General features: G+C 38.5%; 1 protein-coding gene across 11 annotated transcripts in view; it reads right to left on the reverse strand.

Moving 5' to 3' along the window:
* Window positions 1–377: 377 nt before the first annotated feature.
* The window catches only part of ECT2 (epithelial cell transforming 2), a 53985-nt gene continuing 28098 nt past the window's right edge, over window positions 378–26264 (reverse strand). For 8 of the 11 annotated variants that reach the window (XM_058661092.1, XM_058661088.1, XM_058661089.1 and 5 more), the window contains 10 exons: window positions 25879–25975; window positions 22660–22741; window positions 19184–19262; window positions 18944–19063; window positions 14233–14371; window positions 13579–13733; window positions 5426–5533; window positions 4417–4563; window positions 2335–2600; window positions 378–1403 (listed from right to left, as the gene is read on the reverse strand). In XM_058661092.1, the coding sequence (XP_058517075.1) occupies window positions 2397–2600; window positions 4417–4563; window positions 5426–5533; window positions 13579–13733; window positions 14233–14371; window positions 18944–19063; window positions 19184–19262; window positions 22660–22741; window positions 25879–25975 (1131 nt within the window). In that variant the 3' untranslated portion in view covers window positions 378–1403; window positions 2335–2396. The remainder of the gene's footprint in view (window positions 1404–2334; window positions 2601–4416; window positions 4564–5425; window positions 5534–13578; window positions 13734–14232; window positions 14372–18943; window positions 19064–19183; window positions 19263–22659; window positions 22742–25878; window positions 25976–26264) is intronic. The other 3 variants (XM_058661095.1, XM_058661093.1, XM_058661090.1) reach the window with 1 other exon arrangement.

The following is a 26264-nucleotide window of genomic DNA, read 5'->3' on the forward strand; positions in this document are numbered from 1 at the left end:
TGAAGAATTCAGATTAAATACACTCACTATACAGACCAGTGTACGAATGTTCAAAATATTAATGCAGAAAGGATAGGAAAATAAACAATGGAGAAGGAGTTGATGCAGAAATTAACCACTGGCTAGGAAAATTGAAGGAGTTATTTTAAGACATAAAATATTTTTGGGTTTTAAGTATTTATTTACAAAGCTCTTATTAACATAACTGCTTTTAAAATACAGCAAAAAAGGGGTCATAAGCTAATTGCTGAAGTAGCACATTGATAGCACTGGAAAAAAAAGCTATGGTCAGTTAAACAATTAAAGCAGATAATTGCACATTGTTAAATGATAATTAAATGTTTGCCTTGGCCCCAACAAAACAAGTTTAAAATTTGACTATTTTGTATTCCTGACTATTAGAAAACAAGACTATTATGAAAGATGACATCAGGGCTTTGAAAAATATTTTAAAACACCAGATAAAATTTCAATTTTACATGTAATTATAAGACCACTATAAAAATTGACCATATACATATCTATGCATTTCACGGATTTATATAACTGATGACAACTTTATAATTATTCCATAAAAAAAATATAAACAGTCTTTACTACACTTTTCTCATGGTTTTGTCTTCCAAAATACAAGTCCACACACTACCAAACTAACAAGATTTGCCAGTGGCTAAAATCACCGTAAATACTGCCTGGGAAATATCTGCAAGTATTTATCAATCATCTGCTTTCACAAAATGAGTACTTTCTAATCCTTCTGTGAGTCTCTAAATTTGAAAAGAATTTTCAAGCAATTCCCTTTAAGTGTTGGTCTTATTAATACAAGAAAACCCTTCACAATGCAGATGGTAGATCTTAAAGATCCCTCTATTTACTCAGGAATTTTATCTGGTAAGCACTGTAGTATTACTTAACTTCTATACAAACTGAGATTCACAAATATGCATTTCCACAAATTCATTCATTGATACTATACAAATAGATTTACAGCAGGATCTGGTACCCACCAATAACATTTATTTACTGTATCAGGGCTGCAAAACTACTAATACCATGTATAACTTAAATTATTGGTCATTGGATGAGGAATTCAATCAAAGAGATAAGTTACATCAAAATCATTCAAATTTTTTACACAGGCTTGAAAAATGTAAGACAAACTTTTATTCCTTCGAGAAGAAAATCAAATGGCAAACATTAGTGTTAAACATCTTCCCAGCTTCAACCAAGTGCTAGTTACAAGTACCATTTAAGTCAGTGTCTCTTTTGAGTAGGAAGTATTAATACATCTCTGTCATTTAAGTTTTTAGGCTTCATATCAAATGAGTTGTAGATCTGCTTAAAGTATGACTTCTCCTTTCAAAGAATGAAGGCAGGCTGACAAGGGAAGGAGATGGGATACCCTGTAAAGATAAAACATTATTTCATGTGTTAAATTTTTTAAAATAATTATATAGTTCACCATGAAGTCTAATTATTTATACATCTAATAAATTATAAGGGAGGGCGATGGAATGAAATTAAGATTATTTTAGTATTCTGAGAACACAAACCAAATGTGGTAGACTAGTTTATTAGTCCACCATTCAGTTTGGAAAGACCCTGGGCTTACTTCTGTCACATATTCATGATTCAGTGTTTTATTGGTAAACAAATTTTTGAAGTAAAGAGACAAAGCCCTTGGACTGGCACTATGTCAGGGCACATAAAGCCGCTGAGACACCAGCATTCCATACTGGCATCAGTCTGAGGCTCAGCTGCTCCACTTTCAATGTAACTCCCTGCAGACACACCATGGAAAGCAGAAGAGAGCCCAACTGGTCCTGACACCCTCATGGGAGACCCTAAAGAAGGTCATGGCTCCTGGCTTCACCTTGGCTCAGTCCTGACCATTGTAGTACCTGAGGGAGTGAACCAGCAGATGGGGACTCTCTTCTTTGTCTCTCCCCTTCTTTCTGTCACTGTGCCTTTCGAATAAATAAAATAATTCTTAAAAAAATAAAAATTCAGGAGCATGAATTTGAGAAACCCCTATTTCTGTAATTGGATTTTAAATAAATATATAAATCCTAAACAATAACAAAACACGGCACTTTCCTACATAAGAAAATTTCTAACGCACCTTGTAACTTTTCTAAAATTAAGGGTATATGACCTTACAAAACTATTATGTGCCATATTGAAAGAAACTCCATTAAGCATAAAGCGTTCTACATTCAACACAGAAACAAAGTTGTGAATTCAAAAGTTCCCCTCCACCTAAAATGTAATTCAGTGGGAAAGAATACATCCACCTTTCTAGAAATACACATTTCAAATAGCTAGTGGGCTCACATTAAAGTTCACGAGGCTTGCTTCCATCATTGTTTGGCAAATCTCCTAATTCTTCACAAGTGTCAAAGATGAGTTGGATAGAACTTTTGTGAAATCTGAAAATCAGTATTTCCTTCTAGTATCTCTGAAAAACTAGCCTGGGAAGAAGAATGATGTATAGATCGAAACCAGGAGGAACGAGAGTGCCCACGAGTGGAGTTGGAACGCTGACCATAAGAATGTCTAGTAAATCCAATGATATTGCTTGTGGAAACAGAATGGGTAATCTGCTAGAACAGAAACACGCAATTGAGAAGAGGACAGGAACGTCTTCAAAATGTTTTAAGTACTTTTGTATATATAGATCAAAAACATTAAAATGATATAACCACATATAAATTATTCTTTGAAATGTTTTAAATATTCATTTCCCTTCATTTGAAAGTCAATACTTAGAATAAGCACGAAAAATAGTACTTAGAGTTCAAGAAAGTTTATAATACAATTTTTAAAAATAAGTGCTTATCTTCATTTTGTCAATTTTAATTTATCTAAATATTCTTACATTTTTCTGTTGCCAACCAAGTATTTTTTCTTTCCCATTCTTCAAGGTTAAAAAATCAAAATCTGGATAAGGCGGATCAAAATCTGGATAATACACTCATAGATTCAGTCACAACTCTGATATGTTAACTAAAGGTTTCAGCTGTTTAAAAAATACTTGAGTATTACGTGCTGGGCTTATACACATTTTATATAAAAATGATAGCCTTTCATAAAGCACTAGCACATCCACAATGTCGCAGGTAGTGTTCTAAGCATGTTAAATACATTGGCTCATTTCATTCTTACACCACTTCAGTTTCACTTCACACACGAAGCACTTGCCAAAAATTTATATGGTTTGTAAGTTCCAGAATCCATGCTCTTAATCACTACCCAAACTGCCTTTATGTATATAATCACATTATCACATCATTTGCGTATGCATGATTTTTCTTTACAAACACACACACCAGAGGATACTGGAAAAATGGAATTTAGAGTACGAGTGTATTTTAATGACAAGTTTTTTTCTTAATATATGGGGAAAGCCATTATAAAAATTAAATTTACCTGTGTCTACGTAACAAAATAAACTAATACTTATTTTTATCTTCATGAACTTTTTGAAGTACCCTTATATTAGATATCATGATACATTACAATATCATGTGGTAAGTACTTTTCTAAACTGCAAATATGTTGCTACGGGTTACAAAGTTGCTGTGCATGTGCCATGGCACAGCAAAGCTGCCAGTTGGAGATCAGGCTGCTACATTAGTGATCCAGCTACCTGCTAATTCACCTTGCAGAGCAGTGGAGGGCGGCCCATGTGCCTGAGCTCATGAACCTGCACGCAGGATCAGGCGGAAGCTCCTGGCTGCTGGGTTCAGCCTGGCCTAGCACTGGCTGCTGCAGTCACTTGGGAAGTGAACCAACAGAGATTCCTCCCTCTCTATGTAACTCTGCCTTTCAGATAAAATAGGTGTCAGTAATCTGATTTTATTATTAACCTCAGGTTACGATAACAATAATTGTGCAAGGAACAAATACATTACTGAAAACGTAATTATATTATTATATGTCAGAAATGCCCATAAAATTAGATATGTAGTAGTTCAATATTGCCGAAAATTTAGATTGTTTAGGAAAAATTTAAAAATATATGCATAAATTTAGAATCCATATGATCTTTTGAAATTAAGTTTCTACTCACCGCAGAAATGGCAAAAGGAATCAAATTCAGTCTCTGCTATTATTTGAAACAATCTATGTAAGTATAACCATAACTATTTGCATTAGTAAAGTGATAAGCCACACTGAAACGTTTCATTTTTAGGAAACTTAAAACACTTTAATATCAGTAAAATTTCATAATGAATAAACTGCACCTTTTGTCTCTAGTTAATAGTGAAGCTTTTCTAAGTTGCCTTTACCAGTTAAATTGCGACAAATATCAAAAGACGAAAACTAACATTTCTATTTTTAAGAAATTAATGAATTCTCTACCAACTGCATGAACAAATAGGTCATTTAGCTCAATAAATGAAAATCACTCACCGCCAATGACGATGTGCTAGGCAGACGACTCACTGCCAGCTTATCGCTGCTGGTAGGGCTTCTTCCTTCTGCTGAGCTATGGGACGTCGTGAGAGTCATTCGGAAAGCTCTTTTGGGAGTTTTAGAGAAAGAGAATGCTCTGGTAACCTGCAGTTTTAAAAGTAACCACAGAATAAGCATAGGCAAATTTAACGTAGCTGGTAGAAATGTTTATGCATTAAAAAATGATCTACACATAATTCATGGCAAAATTACAATCTCTTCGGCATAAAGTAATGAGAAAATGCAATATAGTACAGCCTATTTTGCCTCAAAGCCAAAGAAAGGAAGAAAATCACCTAACCTGGATTCCTGACTGATTCTGCCATCATTAGGTCAGGAAATTCTAATCCAAACCCAATCTACCTCATTTTCTTTATTCAAAGAGTAAAGGGGTTCATTTAAGTCATCATTTAACATGCTTATCTATTATACATCACATATGTTAAATGATGGGAAATAGACAGTTCAAGGCTTTTCCTTTGAGGGAAAGAATACACTTGGGGCTGAAAATTTCCCTTGAACACCAAAATTCTCGTTCTTTAATTACCAAGATAATCATGCAGTCCCCAATAAATCGAATACGTGCAAATATTTTTTCACAAAAAAGACTAAAACATGCTTTTAGATCAGTAAGAGATCCTTGTTCACCGAACTCTTATCTACTTTTTGCTAAGAAAATATTTCAGCCAAGATTAGATGACTATATACACATATCTAGATAAAATGTGAACAATGAATTTATATCTTAGTATAATTTATGGAAATGTCACTATAACAAGAGTGGAAACAATAAGCTACTATAATCACTAAGGCAAAGAAATCAACTACAATCATTATTTCTAGAGTTATTTTCTAGAACAGAACAACCCTCCTCTGTATGGTCAATAAGATCTTTATGAAAATGACATTTTAATACAATCTGAAAATATATTTTAGATAGAGATTTAATAACTTCCTCAAAACTCACCTTTTTGGAAGTCTTTTTTATTGCCCTAGAAGCTCTACTCAATGTACTGTCCATATCTTTAGTATTTACTTCAAAAGATTCTGGATCTGCAGGATACATAAGGTTCTCCTGTCAAAAAAAATTTTTCATTATTTTAAAATGTAAAGATGGAGCCAGAGTTGTGGTGTGGAGCAGAGCAGATTGAGCCTTCACCCATGGCACTAACATACGGCACTAACATCCCACAAGGATACCGCTTCAAGTCCCACCCATTCCACCTGCAATCCCACTCCATGCTAATGCAATGGCTTGGGCAACTGTATCAACATGGGACACTAGGATTCCTAGGCTCCCACCTGGTCCAGCCCTTGACACTGCAACCATTTGGGGACTTAGCTAGCAGATGGAAAATCTCTCTCCCTTTCTGTCCTCTCTAATTATGCCTCCCAAATTTAAAAAAAAAAAAAAAAATCTTTTTCAAAATGGATAATTTCAATGATTTTTTTTCCTCCAAAAAGCAAATACAAATGGCTAAAGATACATGAAAAAGTGCTCAAGTCTCAGAGAAGTGCAAATCAAAAAAACAATGAGATTCCATCTTTACCCATTTGGGACAGTATTATCAAAAAGACAAAAACTAACAAACTTTCGGAGTGATGCTGAGAAGGAAACTCCAAAATTGTGTAGGTGGGAAGGCGAATTAGCACAGCCATTAGGAAAACAGTATAGAGATTCCTCAAAAACTAGAAATAGAATGGCCACATAACCCAGTAATTCCATTACTGGGGTTTTTTTTTGTTGTTGTTGTTGTTTTTACTTTTTTTTTTATTAATTATCATTACTGGGTTTTTATCCAAGAGCAGTGAAATCAGCATATCAAAGAACCAGCTGCACTCATATTTTTCTTAATGGAACATATTCAGCCATAGAAACAAAGTGAAATATGCAATTTGTATTCCCATGGATGTAAATGAACAAACTTATATTAAGCGAATCTGTCACAGAAAGACAGTATTGCCTGTTCTCACTTATATTCACAAGCCAAAAAGCTGATCTCATAGAGGTGGAGAGAAGAACAGTAGTTACCAGAAAGTGGGTAGAGTGTGGAATAATGGAGGATTGTGGGCAGAGGATGATTAAAAGGCTGGATAGGAACAATAAAATTTTTTTTTAAGATTTATTTATTTTTATTGCAAAGGTGGATATACAGAGAGAGACAGAGAGGAAAATCCATCCGATGATTCACTCCCCAAGTGACCACAACGGCCGGTGCTGTGCTGATCCGAAGCTGGGAACCAGGAATCTCTTCCGGGTCTCCCACGCGGGTGCAGGTCCCAAAGCTTTGGGCCGTCCTCAACTGCTTTCCCAGGCCACAAGCAGGGAGCTGGATGGGAAGCGGAGCTGCCGAGATTAGAACTGGCGCCCATATGGGATCCCGGTGCGTGCAAGACGAGGACTTTAACCACTACACTATTGCGCTGGGCCCGGAAGAATAACTTTCTAATGAATCAGAATAGCTGATTGCTATTAATTCTTTCTTTCAAAATACCTTGTTGATAGGATTTTTAATGTTCCCAATCAATAAAAAATATTTATCTAAATGACAAAATGCCCACTACCATATTCTGATCATTATATGTTGTATGTACACACTGAAATGTGTATGTGTTATGCTCTCCTTAACTATGTATAATTACTTTCTGTAGCTTAAAAAAAAAAAACTCCATTTTCATTACTCTGGGTTTCAAATAAAGTTTTTAAAAAGCCTTTAATTAAAAAATTAATATAAAAGACTTAAATTTAAAACAAATCATTCCTGAGATAGGTGCTGTGGCCAAGCACATTCAACTGTAGCTTGGGATCTTGCTGCCCACAACAAGGTGCCTGTGGACTCCCAGACAGCCGCAGTTCTCACCCACCGTCCTACCACAGGGCCCAGGAGGCAGCAGGTCATTGCCCACGCGTTTGGGAGCAGCAGCACATTGCTGGCTCCTGAATCCAGCTTGGCCATCCTTCCCGCAATCCACTAACTTGAAGCTACTTGGAGCCTAAAACAATCAGACATAACTTATCTATTTCAGTCAGTCCGTCTTTAAGATAAATGAATAAATATGTAAAGATTAACAGTGAAAAAAAAAACTTTCCTACTTCTACTGACCAATCACCATTCACACTGAGACACTTCTTACACATTATTTTTCTACATTTACATATTTCATGACAAAATTGCAAAATGCTATTCAGCTTATATCTTTTTTCCAATTTTCTATATACCATATTCTTTTTGTGTCTTTTCTGAGTATACATTTATTTTATCATTCTATTGTTTAAGAGTATCTTAAGTGAGGTACTGAAGAAAGACTAATCTTTAAAAAGTTTGTAGAGAGTGGAATTAAATGTTCATTTTAGTGCAAAATATTTAAATGCATTTATAATTTCCTGTAACTTTTTGAACATACTTAATGTAATTCAACTGTACACCTAGAAACTGTAAAATTTTGCTATTTATTTTACTATAAAACGAGCAAAGTAAATTATTTCTGTATGCAAAAATGTTAAATCGTATTTTAGGGATATTAGCGGTCTCCTAAGCTAGAATAATAAAAGTACTCAAGAGTGTAGTATGTGTGTGAACTTCTCAAAGTTCATAATGTATGAATTGCTTTCCAAAAAGGACGTACTGGAACGGGCACTGCAACACAGGTTAAGCCGTGGATCATCTGCATCCCATAACTCAGGGTCTGGCTCAACTTCCAGGTATTGATCACCAGTCAGCACTCCATGTGTACGATTATCAGCTCTGTGTATCAAGTCCCTCAGTGCTGGACAGCAAACAAAACAGCAGAGGGAAGATCTCTCTATCACTCTCTGTGTGTGCAAACTATGGAAGGAAGGAAGGAAGGAAAAAATCCATCCCTACAGGAAAAAAAAAAAAAGACTCACTTCTTTCATTTGTCTGCTAAAAGGGGGAAACTTTCCTTCCTCATGCAGGTAAAACTTGCCCTTACCAGTTTAGGAGCTGCACGTGAATACTGCTGCTCATAAGTAGTCACTGATATAAACTGAGACATAGGAGAGTTAGATTTTTAAAAAGAAACATAAAGGGTGAGTAGTGAAAGCACCGAATGATAGCATAAGATATTTAATTATCAAGTTGTTTCCAAACTACATTAAACTGGAGGAAAGGGTGACAATACTTAATTCATTAATAAAATTATACTTTTAACACATTTGATGTTAGAAATTTATAATGGAATCAGCAAAACTACCACCTAACATCAGATAATATACATAAGCCTTAGAATATGGACCACATAATTAAAGGTTACAACGGGGGGGGGGGGGGGGGAAATACCTATTTCTAAGATACAAGATTTTCAACAGATTAAAATTTTAAACATCTTTTAAGATTCATTTTCTTTATTTGAAAGACAGACCTAGACAGAGAGAGGTCTCCCATCTGCTGGTTCACTTCCCAATAGTCACAACAGCCAGAACCAGACCGGGTTGAGCTTCTTCCGGATCTCCCATACGGGTGGCAGGAAGCCAGGCTCTTGGTCTGTCCTCCACCGCTTTCCTAGGCCTCCAGCAGGGAGCTGGAGGAACTAGAGCAGCTAGGTCTCACATTAGCACCCATATGAAATGTCAGTGTTACAGGTGAAGCTTAACTCGCTAAGCCAAAGCCCACAAATGGTTAATCTTTAAATACTAAAATAAGAGTATAAAGGGCTATATATTCATGATTTAAAAAATTATCAAGAATATTTGATCAGCAAACGGGGTAACTACTTGCATTTGTTTCAGATGCAAATATACTAAAATAGGAGAATTATTAGATTTTAGCGATAGCTTTACACTCATTGGTCTCTGCCGCTGCTCTTAGCTGTACATATAGAATATTAGATTAAGTTCTTTCAGTTTGAAAATTGTAATTCTTAAGTCATTTACAAGTAAGTCTGATAAATAAAATGGTACATAATAAAACAGATGCACTTATCTTACTTTTAATTAAAGTAAGGCCCAACTATTTAAGGCATCAAGAAATATGAGGGCCATTTCAAAAGTTCACAGAAAACTGAAGTTAAATGTTAATGTGCGGGCCTGGCAGCGTAGCCTAGCGGCTAAAGTCCTTGCTTGAATGCTCCAGGAACCCATATGGGTGCCGGTTCTAATCCAGGCAGCTCCACTTCCCATCCAGTTCCCTGCTTATGGCCTGGGAAAGCAGTTGAGGATGACCCAAAGCTTTGGGACCCTGCACCTGCATAGGAGAACCGGAAGAGGTTGCTGGTTCTAGGCTTCAGATCGGCGCGGTACCGGCCGTTGCAGTCACTTGGGGAGTGAATCATCGGATGGAAGATCTTCCTCTCTGCCTCTCCTCTTCTCTGTATATCTGACTGTGTAATAAGAATAAATTTTTTTAAAAAAATCTGTTTTAAAAAAATGCTAATGTGCAGGGCCAAAGCTGTGGCACCACGGGTTAAGCCTCCACCTGCAATGCTGTTAATCCTAATGGATGTCAGTTCGAGTCCCAATCACTCCACTTCCATTCTACATTTCAGCACCCTGCTAATACACCTGGGAAAGCAGCAAGAAACAATTCAAGTACTTGGGCTCCTACACCCACGTGACAGCACTGGGGAAAGTTACAGGCTCCTGCTCTGCTCTGCGTGGCCCACCTCCAGTCATTCTGGCCAATAGGTTGTAAACCAGTGAATGCAATGTATCTCTCCCTCTGTGTGTGTGTGTGTGTGCTTCTCTGCTTTTCTAATAGCTAAAATATATCTTTAGATTAAAAAACTTAATGTGCATTTTTCATGAACACATTTAGCCCCATCACACTTAACATGAAGAAAACATTGTGCTAACCCCTCCTGCAACAGACAAATCCCATGAGTGCCTGGTTTGAGTCTTGGCTGTTTCATTTTCAATCCCTCTCTCTGGTAATGCACCTGGAAAAGCAGTGGAAAATGGCCCAAGAACCTGGGCCCCTGCCACCCACATGGAGAACCACATGGAGTTTTCCACGCTGTATGTTTCAGCTTGGTTGAGCCAGACTATTGCGGTCACTTCGAGTGAACCAATGAGTGGAAGCTAAAGCTGTGTGTGTGTGTGTGTCCCTCTCTACTGGTAACTCTGTCAAGTCCTAGCAGTTGGATAGAAACAAGTCTAATTAAAAAAAAAAAAGTTTTACATTTCTGCACTTAAATACTTAGAAATACATTCTCTTCAACGTGACAAAATGTTCAAGACATTGACTAAAGGCTTTTCAAAATTTACTATATGTAAACTTCAAATGCAAGGAAGGGCTGGGCTGAAGTCACTGAACTTACAATTTTGAAAAGAAAATAATTTCAACAGATTGGAAGGATATTATGATGCTAAACAGCACAAATCGTAACACAGTTAAATACTTGCTGCCATCTTGTGGCTAATTATACTTTAAGAAATTTTTCTAATGGTTACTGAGATCCAATTCTAGTACCATCATCTAACCATCATCTGGCTGGTAAATCAACAGGTAATATAAATTTATCATTTAAACTGATTTAATACATTACATATATATAATGTTTCATATATTAAACATTTATTTACTTGTTTCAAAGAAAAAGTGACAGAAAGATGGATACAGAGATTTTCCACTTGTGCACACACCTCCAAATGGCTACAACAGCCAGGGCTAGGCCAGACCACAAAGGCGGAACACAGAACTGTATGTGGGTCTCCCATAGCACTGCAGGGAATCAAGTGCGTGGCCCATGTTCTGGGCACACTATTAGGGGACTGGCTTAGAAGCACAGCATCCAGGATTCAAATGTGTAAACCTCTGACAGGAGGTGCCAGCACTGCAAGCACCAACTTAACCCACCGCACCATACTACTGCAGTATGGAAAACATTTCCATTTACTTTACATGTAAGTACTAGGATTATGAATCTGCAAAGGGCTGCATGAGCCAACTAGTCTGACATTCTAATGAAGGGCAGGTATTTGCATCTGTGGTTAAGATGCCTCCCATGTTGCAGTGCCTAGGTTCAAGTTCAGTTACGCTTTGAAATCCAGTTCTCTGCTAATGCACACACAAGAAACAACGGGTCAAGTATCTGAGATATTGCCACACATATGAAGTTCCAATTTTAGTTATAAGCTCTTAGCTTTGGCCTAGCCCAGCTGTAAACATCTGGGGCAATCAGGGAGTAAAACAGTGCTTTGAGGGTATGGGTGGGGTTGGGGAGGAAGCGGGGTATATGCGTGTGTGTATGTGTTTTTCTCTGCCTTTCAAATGAAATGAAACTGAATCTTTTAAAAAAGGGTTTTTTTTTTTAATGGTGAAGTAATTTCTACAATAAGAAATCACTATACTGTGAAAAAGCCCATTTTATATTTGGATTACTACAACTATGAAAAAACATCATAATGGACACTTTTATAAGCTTTATTGCAAAAGCTATCTATCTTTTTCGACAGTATTCTAGACGCATGCATTAGTATAATATTCCACTTTATGAGCCTTTTCACAGAACAAACCATTCTCAACACATTCTTAGCCCGTAGAAATTAAACAATCACTTAAAAGCCCTCTTCATGTCTCTGAACAAGGAGGTAGAAAAGTTAAACCCAAGATGATCTATCCACTTAAGAGCTGGAGCTGTGGTACATGAAGCCAAGCCGTCCCCTGCAGCGCTGGCACACAACACGGGCGCCAGTTCAAGACAAGTCCCAGCCATTCTACTTCCAATCGAACTCCCTGCTAATGCGCCTGCCAAAGCAGCAGCAGAAGGCCCTGCACCTACACAGGAGAGCTGATGAAGCTCCTGGCTCTTAGCTTTGGCCACTCCAACCCTGCCCATAGCAGTCTCTGGAGCAGTGAACACTGGATGAAAGGAAAGACCTCCGTCTCGTCTCGGTCTCTCTTTCTCACTCTAAAAGGCTGCCTTACGTATACATAAACATACATCTAAAAAAAAAAAGATTAGATACTTCATTTTATGCCTAAAGGTCTTTCAAGGACAGATTTAACATGACAAAATATTTTATTCTCCTACAAATGTTGGAGGAAATCTCATTGTACTATTATTCGAAAAGAGTCATGTCCTATATCAACACTTCCTCTCTAATCTCTGTGGGTGGATCACAGGTTTACCTCTAATATGAAGAGTTAAGGAAATCCTATTCACCTTTCAGGGGATCTAGTTTGATCTAGCATCTCTCTTAGATTTCTGCAAAGTCATTTAACTTCAATATTTTGAGTTTCTCATCCAACTCCACTTTCATCTATATAGTATAAATTACATCTCATGATGATATAAGGAAAATATAATGGCAAACTGAGCTGATAAGAAAAGCAACATGCTACAACCCAACCCACTTCCCGCTTTCAAGATTTAAACAAGAACAAAATATTTTTACTACAGTTTGACATCTTTATCCGAAAATCTGAAATCACGGATACTCTAAAAAATGTCAACAGGTCACTCGATAAATTTCAAACTTTAAAGAATTTCAGATTTAAGATTTCCAGATTAGAGGTATTCAAACAATAAAAATGATGGAAATTGGGCCCGGCTGCAGTGGTCTAGTGGCTAAAGTCCTCGCCTTGAACGTGCCAGGATCCCATATGAGCACTGGTTCTAATCCCGGCAGCTCCACTTCCCATCCAGCTCCCTGCTTGTGGCCTGGGAAAGCAGTCAAGCACAGCCCAAAGCCTTGGGACTCTGTACCTGTGTGGGAGACCTGGAAGAAGTTCCTGGCTCCTGGCTTTGGCTCGGCATAGCACTGGCCACTGTGCTCGCTTGGGAAGTGAATCATTGGATGGAAGATCTTCCTCTCTGCCTCTCCTCCTCTCTGTATATCTGACTTTGTAATAAAAATAAATAAATCTTTTTAAAAAAATGATGGAAATATTCTAAAATCTACAAAACTGTACATTTTCTGGTTCCACACATTTCAAAGCCTACAACAGGCACATCCAAAACTTCCAATAAAATTAATGTTTTGTGTGTATAATCTTTTCAAAATTTTTTCCAAAATATTTTATTAAGAAAATTTTCCTGAACACACGCAAACTAAAATTCTTATTTAATATGGCATTAGAACCATACAGATTTATTCTGAGGTGAAGACACTGCCATAGAGTTTAAATTTTCATGACAACAATGGGTCTAAGAACTTACAGCATCCGCTTTACAAATGGTGTTGGCTACATGTCGACACAGCATCTTCAGCCAGTTTTCCTTTGGAAGGTCATATGACGTCATCTGGAAACTGAGCAGCACATTAGCCTGCTCTGTTGGTGGCCTCACAAGCAAGGCAAAAGCATTATGGCAATCTAGGGTTTGCAGAACAACCATAAGTAAAGTGTTACTCCTTGAAAAAGAATTTCATTCCCTCAGCGCATCGAAATCACAATGACAACAATCTTCTCTACTCTGTCTCCTTTGTTTTTTAAAGAACATCAGTAAGTTACTATATTAAAACACCAGAAAGAATTGTAATAAAAATAGGGTACCAAGTAAGAATCAATAATAAAAATAACTTTCTATGATATGTAAATTAGGCAAAATTTTCTATGCCATTTAATATTTTTCTGAAGTTTAAGAAAACAGATCAATGGCAATATCAAAAGATTTCAATGACTCAAGGTAGTAGAGAAATAAAATGGCTAAATAATTTTTTTGTGATCAGGATGCTTACAATTGAATCATTCCTGAATAAGGAACTCGTCCATGACTAAAATCCCAAGAAATATGGGTAATTTAAGCACACTTGCAACCTACAATAAACAGAAACTACTTTTACTTAGTCAACAATTTATCCAATGAGCATACCTTCTGTTTCTCTTATGTCCAACACCTTTTTAATCTGAGAAAGCGGCATTAGACGAACATGCTTAAGAGAAGCTGGGGGTCGGGTGTGGCCATGAGGACTTCTAAAAGTGCCAATAACCTTGTGTCGCTTTCTTGCTATCTAATCAAAGAAAATTCCAAAAAGTTACAGTAAGTTATATGAATAAAAACAATTAAGGACCAAATACTTTAAAAGAGCACTAGTCACATAAATCTAGATATAACTCATTTGAAAATTAGTCATTAATAACTTATGCATAAGAATCACAACTACTACATGACAAAATCATACATACAACTGTGCAGTAGAAATTCTGATGCTTGCTTGCAAAGAGTTCAAAAGTCAGAAAACCCACCCAAAAGATAAAAACGTTCTAGTAGTTTAAAAAAACTAAGAAACATTGCGAGAAGCAACAGGGTTAAAAAACGAAATATTGAGTAACAGGATTTGAGATAATATCTGAATATTTTCAAGTTAACTTGGCTAAGCAAAATAACTGAATTTCAAATTTTCTTTCATTTCACCCCCACCCAAAAAAATTAAAAATTTGAAAGACAGAATAACCTAGAGAAAGAGAGATCTTCCATCCACTAGATGAAACAAGTGGTCATGTGGGGAGTGGAGCCATGGATGAAAGATTTCTCTGCTTCTCCTTTCTCCTCTGTCACTCTGCCTTTCAAATCAACAGAAGCCTAGGCCATGATGTACATTTTTTTTCTCTCTATTGTTGCTCTTTCTCTTTCCTCTTTCTCTGTGTCACCCTGTCTTTCACATGAAAAAACAAAAAGTGCTTCTGCCATAGTGTAGTAGGCTAAGCCTCCATTGGCATCCCATGGGGGCACTGGTTCAAGTCCCAGTGGCATCACTTCCAATCAAGCTCCCTGGTTATGGCCTGGGAAAGCACAGGATGGCTCAAGTCCATGGGCACCTGCACCCACAGGGATGAAGTTCCTGGCTCCAGACTGGCTCAGCTCTGGCTTTTGTGGCAAACAGATAGAAGTACAAATGTTGGCACACATTCAGCATGGGTCAGGAGCAGACCAGGCTGAATCAGTCCGTATCACCCACTGGCAAATCCGATCACCAGATCAGAGTGTGGGATGAGCCGGGTTTGGTCGCGACAAAACCAGTACACATTATGGAATGCCAGGGCGTGGTTGCCTGTACTGGATATGAATGCAGCACCCAACCAGCACACATGAGATCCAGGAAGGAAGGGAGGGGCAGAACTGGCGGGGGGATTAAGAGGCTGGTTCCCTCGCCGGACAGCTACTCCCACCAGAGAGCGTGGGCTGGGATAGAGACAGACTAGACTATGCAAGGCTACAACACCTGTGCGCTGCATGTGGACTAGATCAGGGAAAAGCCAGGCTGGGCTGATTATTCCTGCTGGTGCAAGCATAAATTAGAGTGGGTGAGGGATGTTTGGGCATAGCCGCAGAAGCTGGCACTGGGGACTAATTCTGTCAAGTCAAATCACAGAACCACCTAAAGAGTGCATAAACCGGGACAGAGAGACCTGGGAGGGAAAAAGTGGGTTCCCCCTTCTTGGGTCACTATTCCCGTGGGAGGGCATGAAGACTGGGACGGGGGCTGGGATGGCTAGATAGAGAGGCACTCAGCAACACCCGTGAGGGCTGGATGGTTGAGTTGGTTAGATAGAACTAAGCTTTAATACCCATTGACACGTACAAGAGCCAAATGGGATGGGGGACAGACTGGTCTTCTGCTACACATACTGGCAAACCAGGGTAAGGGGGCGGGCCTGGTGGGGGTTATTGTGGGTCGCCCCGACTAGGCTGCAGCTCCCACTGGTTTGTGTGAGGGCCGAGTACGTGCTGGGCAGAACCAGACTGGACTGCAACACCCATTGGTTCCAGCGCAACTCGGGACTGAAAACAGAACCAACCCAGCAATTGCAACCACCAGCTGATCGTGGTGATGGACTGTGCCGGGCCCTGTGCTTGCTAGAGCATACAAGAAACTAGTCTGGGAATACCTCAAAGTTTCTTTGGAGATCTCCCTAATCGAACTGCTGGACTCAGAACTCTAATCAAGAAAAGACAGAAGACAGAGCAGATCAATCATTCATCTCAGCTATATGTTGGCAGCGATATATGGGGCAAACGGAGACTTTATGATGGACCATATCAATCAGTGGACGACCTCATCGAGCGAAACTGGCAGCGATTCATAACCGGAGAACTATTAACACCACTCGAGCACATATCTCAGAGCATGCCCCACATCCGGGACTCGGGGTGGGCGGGAAACCGGGTGGGGCTTCCCCCTCAATATCCCCCTTTACCTCAGATACAAGATGGAAACAATGTGGACATAATAGTATTACCCACTTCCCTATCCCCCTGAACCTTTTTTTTTTCTTTTCTTTTTTTCTTTAACTGTAATTAACTATGTAAAGATTGTCAACAACACAATAAAATAGATTATAAAAAAAAAAAAAAAAAGAAGTACAAATGTAATATTAGGGGAATTTCTGCTGAAGTGACTGAGTCACGGAGGTCAAGAGGTAGAATAAGAAAGTAAAGAAAGCAATAGTTAAAGGACTTGGAAGCTAAACGGGACAAAAAACAACAGGGATCAAAACAGCAGGGAAATCAATGAGCCTTCTACAGAAGATTTCAAAAAATTTGGAGGAGATGTAGGTCAAACATTGAAATTAAGTCATGGATCCCACTGGGAGCAAAGGATAAAAACCAGAATGGATTTGTAAGGAAGAATAGATAACAATCTTTTGGATAAACAGAACCAGCTTACCTAGGGACTTCAACAGGTTTTTCAAAAGAATAAAATAGGGGTGGCAAGTGTAGTGGGCATTGTGGTGGAGTAAGCCACACAACAGATGGGGTGAATATTGTGGTGGAGCGACCCACTCACTGCTAAGGATGCTGGCATCCCATATCAGAAAGCTGATTCAAATCCCAGCCTCTTCACTTCCAGATACCTCTTAACGTACATGAAAAGCACCAGATGATGGCTCGAGTGTTTGAAGACCTGGACAGAGTGAGATCCTGACTCCTGGCCAGCCCTAGCTGACGCAGCAGTCTGGACAGACAATCAGTGCCTCTGTCTCCCTCTCCCTTTTCCTATGCATGCTGCCTTTCAAATAAAGAAAATCTTAAAGAAAAATAATAATAACTTAATAGAAGTACAAAAAACTATGTACAAATTCAGATAACATATGATTAAAAATTGATTCCTTCAACTCATCCCTGCACTCAGAAGTAGGGCAAACTAAAATTTTTATTGAGGTGATATAGAAAGGTAGTTCAGCGTTAACTGTCTCCTAAATTTTTATTTCTTTCACATGTTAAACTATGGTCCATTGTGTATATCATTATTACTGTTTTTATTTTTGCGTGTCTTCGTACTACTTCTGATCAAATGGAAATATTTTTTTATTAGCTCATGACGACAAAACTCTGCATTTAACAAGCTGAAGCTTTAGTGAATTTTACTGTATCTCTAATTTTGTTTGTTCAATTATATGTTATACTTAAAAATTAATTTACCTCCCCAGGATTGCCCTTGGGGGTCGCAGGCTGCCCCTAAAGGGGCTGGGGGGAGTACAGCAGGGGAAGGGCAGTCCCTCTCTCCCTCTTCCCCCCTCCTGCCCTAACGGCTCTGGCCCCCAAAAACCACTTTCGATCTGATTCCTTTTGGGTTAATACACCAATCTCCCTCCATGCCACCCCAGGTGCCTGAGTTTGTGGGGGCAATCCTGTATTTTTTAACGATACCTGTTCCTGTCCCTTCCCTTGCTGCCAACTTTTAACCACAGTAGTGACTCAGTGCTTGTCCGTTTAGTTCTCTGTATAAATGGAATGTTGTGGAGAGGACCCCTCCTCTGCTGGCTGGTCCCCCTCTCCCCAGCTCTGTCCTCTGGTCTCCATCACTGGGGAAGCAGAGCCAGTAAGGGACCTTTGTTTAAATAGATAGATAGATAGACAAGTAATAATATTTGATAGGGGAGGACAGTACTCAGGTAGAAAGGGGAATTTATACAAGGGATCTTCCAAAGTTGCTATGATAAAAAAAAATACAGGAGGATGGCATTTTGGCACACTGGGGATTAAATACCTGAGATGCTGGCATCTCACATGAGCACCAGATATACCCACTGCTCCAATTCCAACCCAGCTCCCTACTAATGTCCTAGGAAAATGGTGCAAGTTGCACTACGTGCTTGGGGCCCTGTTCCCCACTTGGGACACAAGAATGCAGAACCAGGCTCCTGCCTTGTCTGACCCAGCCTTGGTCCTGTGGCCATTTGGGGACTGAGCCAGTCAATGGAAAAAAGATCTCCCTGTCCCTCGCTAACTTTGCTTTCAGACAAATAAACCTTTAAAAAGAATAAAAACACTATCCATGGATTTGGAAAGTTTTTGAGTCAAAATAAACACTTATATTTCTATTTTTCCATGAAATTTTTGAAGCATTCTTGCAATTATTTTCATGAACATAAATTTCCACATTGACTAGGATCATTCTTACTAGACCTTTTCTTTTTGAAAGCAGTCATAAATCATGTTAAATCAACTGCATGTCAGGTTTTTAAAAAATGTCTATGAGCTTACTTATAACTACACTTCAATCGGAATTTGGTATGAAATATTCAGAGAACCCACACAAGTCATCATTGCTATTATTCTAGATGAAGTACAGCTTTACCTCCAGGCAGTCATTGAAGAGGAACAGAGTTACTTGTTCTCCTCTGTCACAGGGGTGCTCACCTAGAGAAATCGTTTCAACTCTCTGTATCAAGCTTCGGTGAGAAGATAACAGATTAGCCTGCACAAATGAAAAACAGAAAAATCACTTGGCATCAAGTAATACTTAAGCTGCACCTCAAAAAATTAAATCAACAAGAAACAGAAAATACATTACACTCAGAACAAAGAGATTACTTACTGGGCATCCATCTACTTCATAAACAACATCAAAAATTTGCTTTTGAGCTTCTGTTTTCCTTTTATCCTCATTAATATGCCTGAAAATATTTTCAAAACAGAACATAAAACCACATAAAATACATCTTATATCACAAAAGTCACACTGTATATCTCAAAAGTCCTGTTGCATAAAACTTAATTCTGACAGGTGAATCATTAGAATAGACCTTAAGAATATTGTACCAGTTTAAAAAATATCCACAAAATTTTTCAGAAAAGCATGCTTTACTACCTCACATCTAACTATATTTATATTAATCCATATTATTTTTACTATACATTATGTTTACTATATATCTTCTAAGATATACCAAACCTGTACAAACTTGAGATTACCCAACAAAATCTGGCACTGTAACACAGAAGTAATTTACTACTTGGGACACCTGGATTTCACAAAATTCAAATCAAGTGCCTACTCCTTCAATTCTTTCATTTTTAATTTTTTTATTTAAAATTTCTGCATTGATTTGAAAGAAAGGATTGGGGCCGGGGGAGGAGGGGAGGGCGAGAGAAAGAGCAAGAATCAGGAGCTGAAGGACTTGGTCCACCTTCCACTCTTCCAAGCACATTAGCTAGGAGCTGGATTGAAATGGAGCAACTAAAGCTCAATCCAGCATCCATCTGGGATGCCAGCACCACAGACAGCAGCTTTGTATGCTGTACCTCCTTCACGTCAGCTCACTCTATTTCAACGGCAAAGCAGTCTATACTGGCCCAAGGTCATGGGTTCCTGCTACCCACATGGAGACCTAGATGACTATTGGCTTCCAACTGGCCCAGCCATGGCTGTTGGGAGAGTTGGGGGTAACTCAGCATATGGCAGATCTATCTGTCTCTTTGCCTTTCAAATAAACACTTTTTTAAAATTTTTGGAATTTTAAATATAAGCTTAACTAAGACTTTCTACAAGTCACTTCTAAGTCATATGCCAACTATCTCATTGAAACAAAGAACAACACTACTTCCAGGTAAGATGGAATAAAATAGGGGATGGATTTATCCTTCTGCCGGAAACAATTAAAATACCAAAATATGAACAAACTAGGGTTTCTAAGACATTACATATCAATTCCCTCTGAGGGAAAATGGCAATTCCTATGATTATCCTTGTTTACAGCTTTGAGAAAGTTTCTCCTTAAACAAAAAACTTGAACTAAGGGCCTGGTGCAGTAGTCTAGTGGCCAGATCCTCACTTTCCATGTGCCAAGATGCCATACGGGTGACAATTCTTGACCCAGCTGCTCCACTTCCCTTCCACCTCTTTCCTTGTGACCTGGGAAAGCAGTGTATCTGGACCAAAAGCCTTGGGACCCTGCACCTACATGGGACACCCAGAAGCTCCCGGGTCCTGGCTTCGAATTGGCTTGGCCACAGATGGAAGATCTTTCTCTGTCTCTTCTCTGTTGAAATAAAAAGTGGAACAAAGGACTGGCGTGCTGGCATAGCACACTAACCATCTACCTGTAATGCTGGCATCTATTTCAAGTTTTTGGCTGCTCTATTTCCAGTCTAGCTCCCTGCTAAAAGATCAGAAAAGCAGCAGAGAATGGCTCAAGTTCTTGGTCCCCTGTATCCACTGGGAGTCCTGGAAGAAGTTCCTAGCTCCTGGTTTCGAATCAGCCCAGCTCTGGCAGTAGCAGCCATTTGAGCAGTGAAACATTGGAGCAGTGAAACGCCTCTCCCTTTCTGTCTCTGTAATTCTGACTCTCACGTAAAATAAAGGAAACTTAGGGGAAAAAAAAGATGGAAAGAAACATCCTTCAAACAGGAAGCACAACTGAAACTTAAGTGACTATAAGTATGTAAGATCAAAATGGGCTTTAAGACATACATTGTTATTGTTACTAGACATTTTATAACGATGAAAACATTACTCCATCAGGAAACTGTAACATTTACCAGAATATACAGACTTAATCCAAAATGCATAAAGTAAAAATTGACTGAAATGCAAGAGAAGTAGGTATTTCATATATATATATATGTATATATATACTTGTATGTATGCCAAACTTAAGCCACACGTCAAACATATATAAACATATGTAATTTCCTTAGGAAAAATACTGTTCTTAAGTTAATAAAAATTTGTATCTATGGCAAGTTAATATCTATGTTTTTATAACACCATTTTAGGTTTTTAAGCTTGCAGGAAGGGGGCAGATTCCATAAAAGACAAAGTCTGGTGAAGTGATGACGTCTCATTATCTCTTTTACTGGATATGCACAGCTGTTTCAATCACCATAACATACATTTAATCTTTATGCTAAATGTCAAAGACATCTCAAGAATATAGACCTACTCAGATTCTGTCAGGTTTATAAATCAGCATCACAACTGAACATTAAAATCTCATTCCCTTATAATTCAACATTTATTTAAATTCTATGAGCATGGCTCTTAGGGAGGAATATATTAAAATTATTTTTAAGTTGTCAGCAAGTTAAAATAACATTGGAACAAAAAAGAAGTCTTCAATCATTTGCTTTATTGAATCAGCTTATGATCCCTGCAGGAGCAGGCCTGACACTATTCCAGCAGACACAGCTGGTCAAACTACTGTTCTGTTTACTATCAAGGTCACATTACGAGCTATACTTACATATGTTAAATTACATAAATTAAAAAATAATATAAGTTGCTTTTTACTCTAAAGCTGAAAAAGGCAAACGCGGCATGTAACAACCTCACTCTTTTCCTCTTATGAACATGCAAACAGCTGTTGAAGGGAGCAAGGTAAAAAAATGTGTGGCAGAGTATTTTAAATAGTGCTGAAAATATACAGAAAATTATTACCATAGCTTCAAAACTACTAATTTGGTCCCAATAAACAAAAGTATGAATGAAGGCTGGAGGATAAATATGCAAAATATGAATACAAAGAAAAACAGAAAAAAAAAGTGAAGGGAGAGGAGAGAAACGGAGAGGAAGTAGAAACAGGAGAAAGGAAAGAGGGAAAGCATGAGGAGGAACAAAGAGAAGCCACAGAAGCCCAGGCCGGTTATGTCTTGCTGAGTCTGAATCCTCTTTGGAGCTGGTACTATTCTTCTGTAGGCCCTTTGTGAATATGCTGAGAAACAACTATATAAGAAGCTCCACATGAAATCTCAAGAATCATTTATTCTATAAATACACTCAAAGTCCATAGAGTAGACTCTTGAAAGTACCTTCCCTGAAGCAAAATTGTTCAGGACAACAGTTGTCTACTCTGATGACAACAAGCAGAACAGATTATTTCAGATCAAAGCTGTATCTCCCCCAAATTAGACCTATACCAAGCAATGAAAATGCTATCGACCCCATTCCCAAATCAGTTTCATTAACACATTTCCAATCAATCTTGGCAATTTAATAACATAAAATTCTAGCAATAAAAAATGTTAAAGTGAACAACAACCTAAGGAAAAAAAAAATCAAGATAATACACTTACGTCATTACTTCCTTTAGTGATCCAATAGCTTTTTCTAAAGTACTTTTGTCAGGGTTTTCATCAACCGTATGCTTTTTAAGATCTGTAATAATGTTTTTTCCATGATTAAAACAAATTCAATGATTTGCCATCTAAGAGATACATTTGTTGCCCTTGATTCAAGTTGATTTTTTTTTTAAAGCTTCCTTCCACTAATTCAATTCACTCTGGAAACAGCCACATCCACACGGGGCAGCGGCATCCAGGTGGGAGCTTTCAGCTACCCCAGTGCCAGGCCACATGATTTTTAGAAATAACATCTAATTTATACCTTAGATGTTTTAAGTAGGTGTAGCTGGTTAAGCTGCAGCACACAGCAGCAGCACTGCCTATTGGCACTGGTTCAAGTCCAGGCTGCTCCACCTCAATTCAGCTCCCTGCTAATGTGTCTGGGAAAGCAGTGGAAGAAGGCCCACATGCTTGGCCCTGCACCGACATGGGAGACCTGGATGACGCTCCCAGTTCCTGGCTTTTGCTTGGCCCAGCTCCGACTGTTGAGGCCATCTGGGAAATGAACGAGCAGATGGAAGACCTCTGTCTCTCCCTAACTTTCCCTTTCAAAAACATAAAAATTTGAAAGCGAAAGTTTTAAGCAATGTTCCCTAAAAGTTTCTGACACATCAAGAATTCCCTACTTGACTAAGTTTTCAAAGTAAATAAATTTTGTTACCTATCTCAATTCTTTCTTGTAACGCCACTCCTAGATTCCTCCAACTCTGTCCATATGCTATATGAGAAAAACATGAACCTCAAATAGCTTATAAATCAATACTGTTTTATATTTTATCCTGGAACCCTAACTGCATTTTGTGTCTTTCATTGCAGGTTTTGCTGTTATTTTAAAGGTTCATATTTCATATGGTGACTTTTTTATCCAGGTTGCTTAAATCAGGCATTAAACCCAATGTTTGCTCAGTCTAGTACCATGTCTACATAACTTTGATATGGAATACTAGGAAAAAAAAAAAGAGAAAGAGAAAAGGTTAGAAATCAAGTGCATTTAGTCATGACAACATGGGATTTCTATAAGTACAAAATGAAATACTAACTGTGACATACAAACTGGCAAAATACAGTCTTAGTTTAATTGTTTACAGATTCTTGTTTACTGCACATATTACTAATATGTCAAACTAAAAGACAAAATTCTTTACTGCAGGTTTGTTTATAATTTACCTTGCACCTGTATCACCACCATCCCCATGTGGGCACCAGTTAAAGACCCAGCTGTTCCACTTCCTATTTGACTCCCTGCTAATGACCAGAGAAGCAGCAGCAAACAGCTCAGTTGCTGGGGCCCATGGACCCCTCTGGGAGACATGGAAGAAGCTGCAGGCTCCTGACATGAGCTTGGCACAGCCCCAGCCGCTCCAACAAGATCTCTCTCCTTCCTTCTCTCTTACCTTTTCTTTCTGTAACAGTACCTTTTAAGTAAATTAAAAATATACCTTTAGAACAAAGACTGACATTCTAAATACTACTTTAGTCAGTTAAATACAAAGGAATATGATGCTTTTCTTTAATTTTAACACAGGCAAAAGTTATTCCTAAAAACACTCTGCAGTGGTTCAACAAGTTAAGCCATCAGTTACAATACTCGCATCCCATACTGGATTCCCAGTTTACTTCCTGGTTGCTCCACTTCTGATCCAGCTCCCTGTTAACCCACACAGAAGACAGTAGATGAGGGCACAAGTCCAAGCCCTTGATATCCACGTGGGAAACCTGGATGCAGTTTGTGGCTCCTGGCTCAATCCCAATTGCAGTTATTTTCAGAGTAAGCCAGTGAACAGAGGGCTGGCATCGTGGTATAGCAGGAAAAGCTGTGGCCTGCAATGCCAGCATTCCCTATGGACCCTAGTTTAAATTCTGGCTCTTAATCTAGCTCTCTGCTGATGGCCTGGGAAAACAGAAGATATCCCAAGAACTTGGGCTCCCGTAACCATGTGAATCAAAAGCTCCTTACTGAGACCCAGCCCAACCATAGTCATTGTGTCTATCTGGCAGGGGGGTGAGCCATAGATCTCCCTGTCTCTCCCTCTTTTTTCTGTAACTGACTCAAACAAATAAGTTGCAAACAAACAAACAAAATTCTGCTATAAAACTTCCATCCACTGACTGATGTCTATGCTTTACCTTCTTGAATAAACAGATGTTTGAGAGTATGCTAAATAATCTAAAGTTAAAAAAAGTATAATGCCACACACAGAACTTTACTAAAATTCAGGACAAGACCAAAAACACTTGGATGCGTGAATCATCTCTCTCGTTATGATTCTTGTGGATGAATTTCGTGTTTACTTAGATGTAAATTGTTTGTATTAGTGACATATGACGAAATACAAGCAGAAATTTAAAAGTTGAAATACAAAAAGTCAAATACGCAGCCTGGCATTTGGCACCTGAGATGCCAGCATCCTACACAGATGCAGTCTGTGCTACAGCTGCTCCACTTCCCGTCCAGCCACCTGCTAGTAATCTAGGAAAAGCAGGAGAAAACAGCTGAAGTGTGTGTGCCCCTGCCGCACAACTGAAGGGTTCAGATGGAGTGTCTGGCTCTTAGCAATGACCTGACCCACTGCAGGAAAGTCAATCAGCAGATTTTTCTCTCCTTATCTCCCCCTCTCTGACTTTCAAAATTAAAATTTTAAAATATTAAAAAAAAAAAAAGACATTGCTCATCAGAAGAAAATATTTCAGACCACGCTAAAGTGTTTTAGAACCTGATTATTTTGAGGGGGCTGGCACCAATGGCTGAAGGAGCTAATCCTCCACCTTCAAGCACCGGCATCCCGTATGAGAGCTGGTTCATGTCCTGGCTGCTGCTCTTTCCATCCAGCTCCCTGATTATGGCCTAGGAAAGCAATGAAGGGTGGCCCACATGAGAGACCTGGAAAACGCTCTTGGTGCCTGGCTTTGGATCGACTCAGGTCCAGCCATTGTGGCCCTTTGAAGAGTAAACCAGTGATCTGAAGGTCTTCCTCTGGTTCTCCTCTCTAAAAATCTGCCTTTCAAATAAAAATAAATAAATCTTTTATTTGTATATATATAAACATATATATATTGAATGATACTGAATGATAAAAATCTAGAAACTTTGAAAATAATTCTAACTTTTTTTTTTTTTTTTTAATTTCCCATAGACATGTAGAAGAGTCACACAACAGATCAGACAAGTACCATTTAACAGCAATGCAACGCTGGGTAACCTCTGCACCGGTCGGATGAGAAGTTCAACAAGGCTTTGCCGTCCACATTCTGGTTTGGCTTGATTTATCTGAAAGGAATTGATTCATCCAACAATTAAAAGATATTTTCTGCAAAGATTAGACAGCCTACCTTTATGAGATTATACTTTGCCATTAATGTCTCAATAGAGAACATATGGATATTTCAGGCTCCCAAAAACACCTCAGCTAACAAAGGACATTCTCATTTACTCAGCTACCTTAAGTCTTCAAAAGATAAAATCTGCCACCCACAAGTACAACTAAAATGAACAGATACTAATATATTCTTCCACGGACACAGCTTTATGAAAGTTATAATTTACTTTTTGTTATTAA

Source organism: Ochotona princeps, chromosome 3 (genome assembly GCF_030435755.1).
Source record: "Ochotona princeps isolate mOchPri1 chromosome 3, mOchPri1.hap1, whole genome shotgun sequence".
Taxonomy (NCBI): domain Eukaryota; kingdom Metazoa; phylum Chordata; class Mammalia; order Lagomorpha; family Ochotonidae; genus Ochotona; species Ochotona princeps.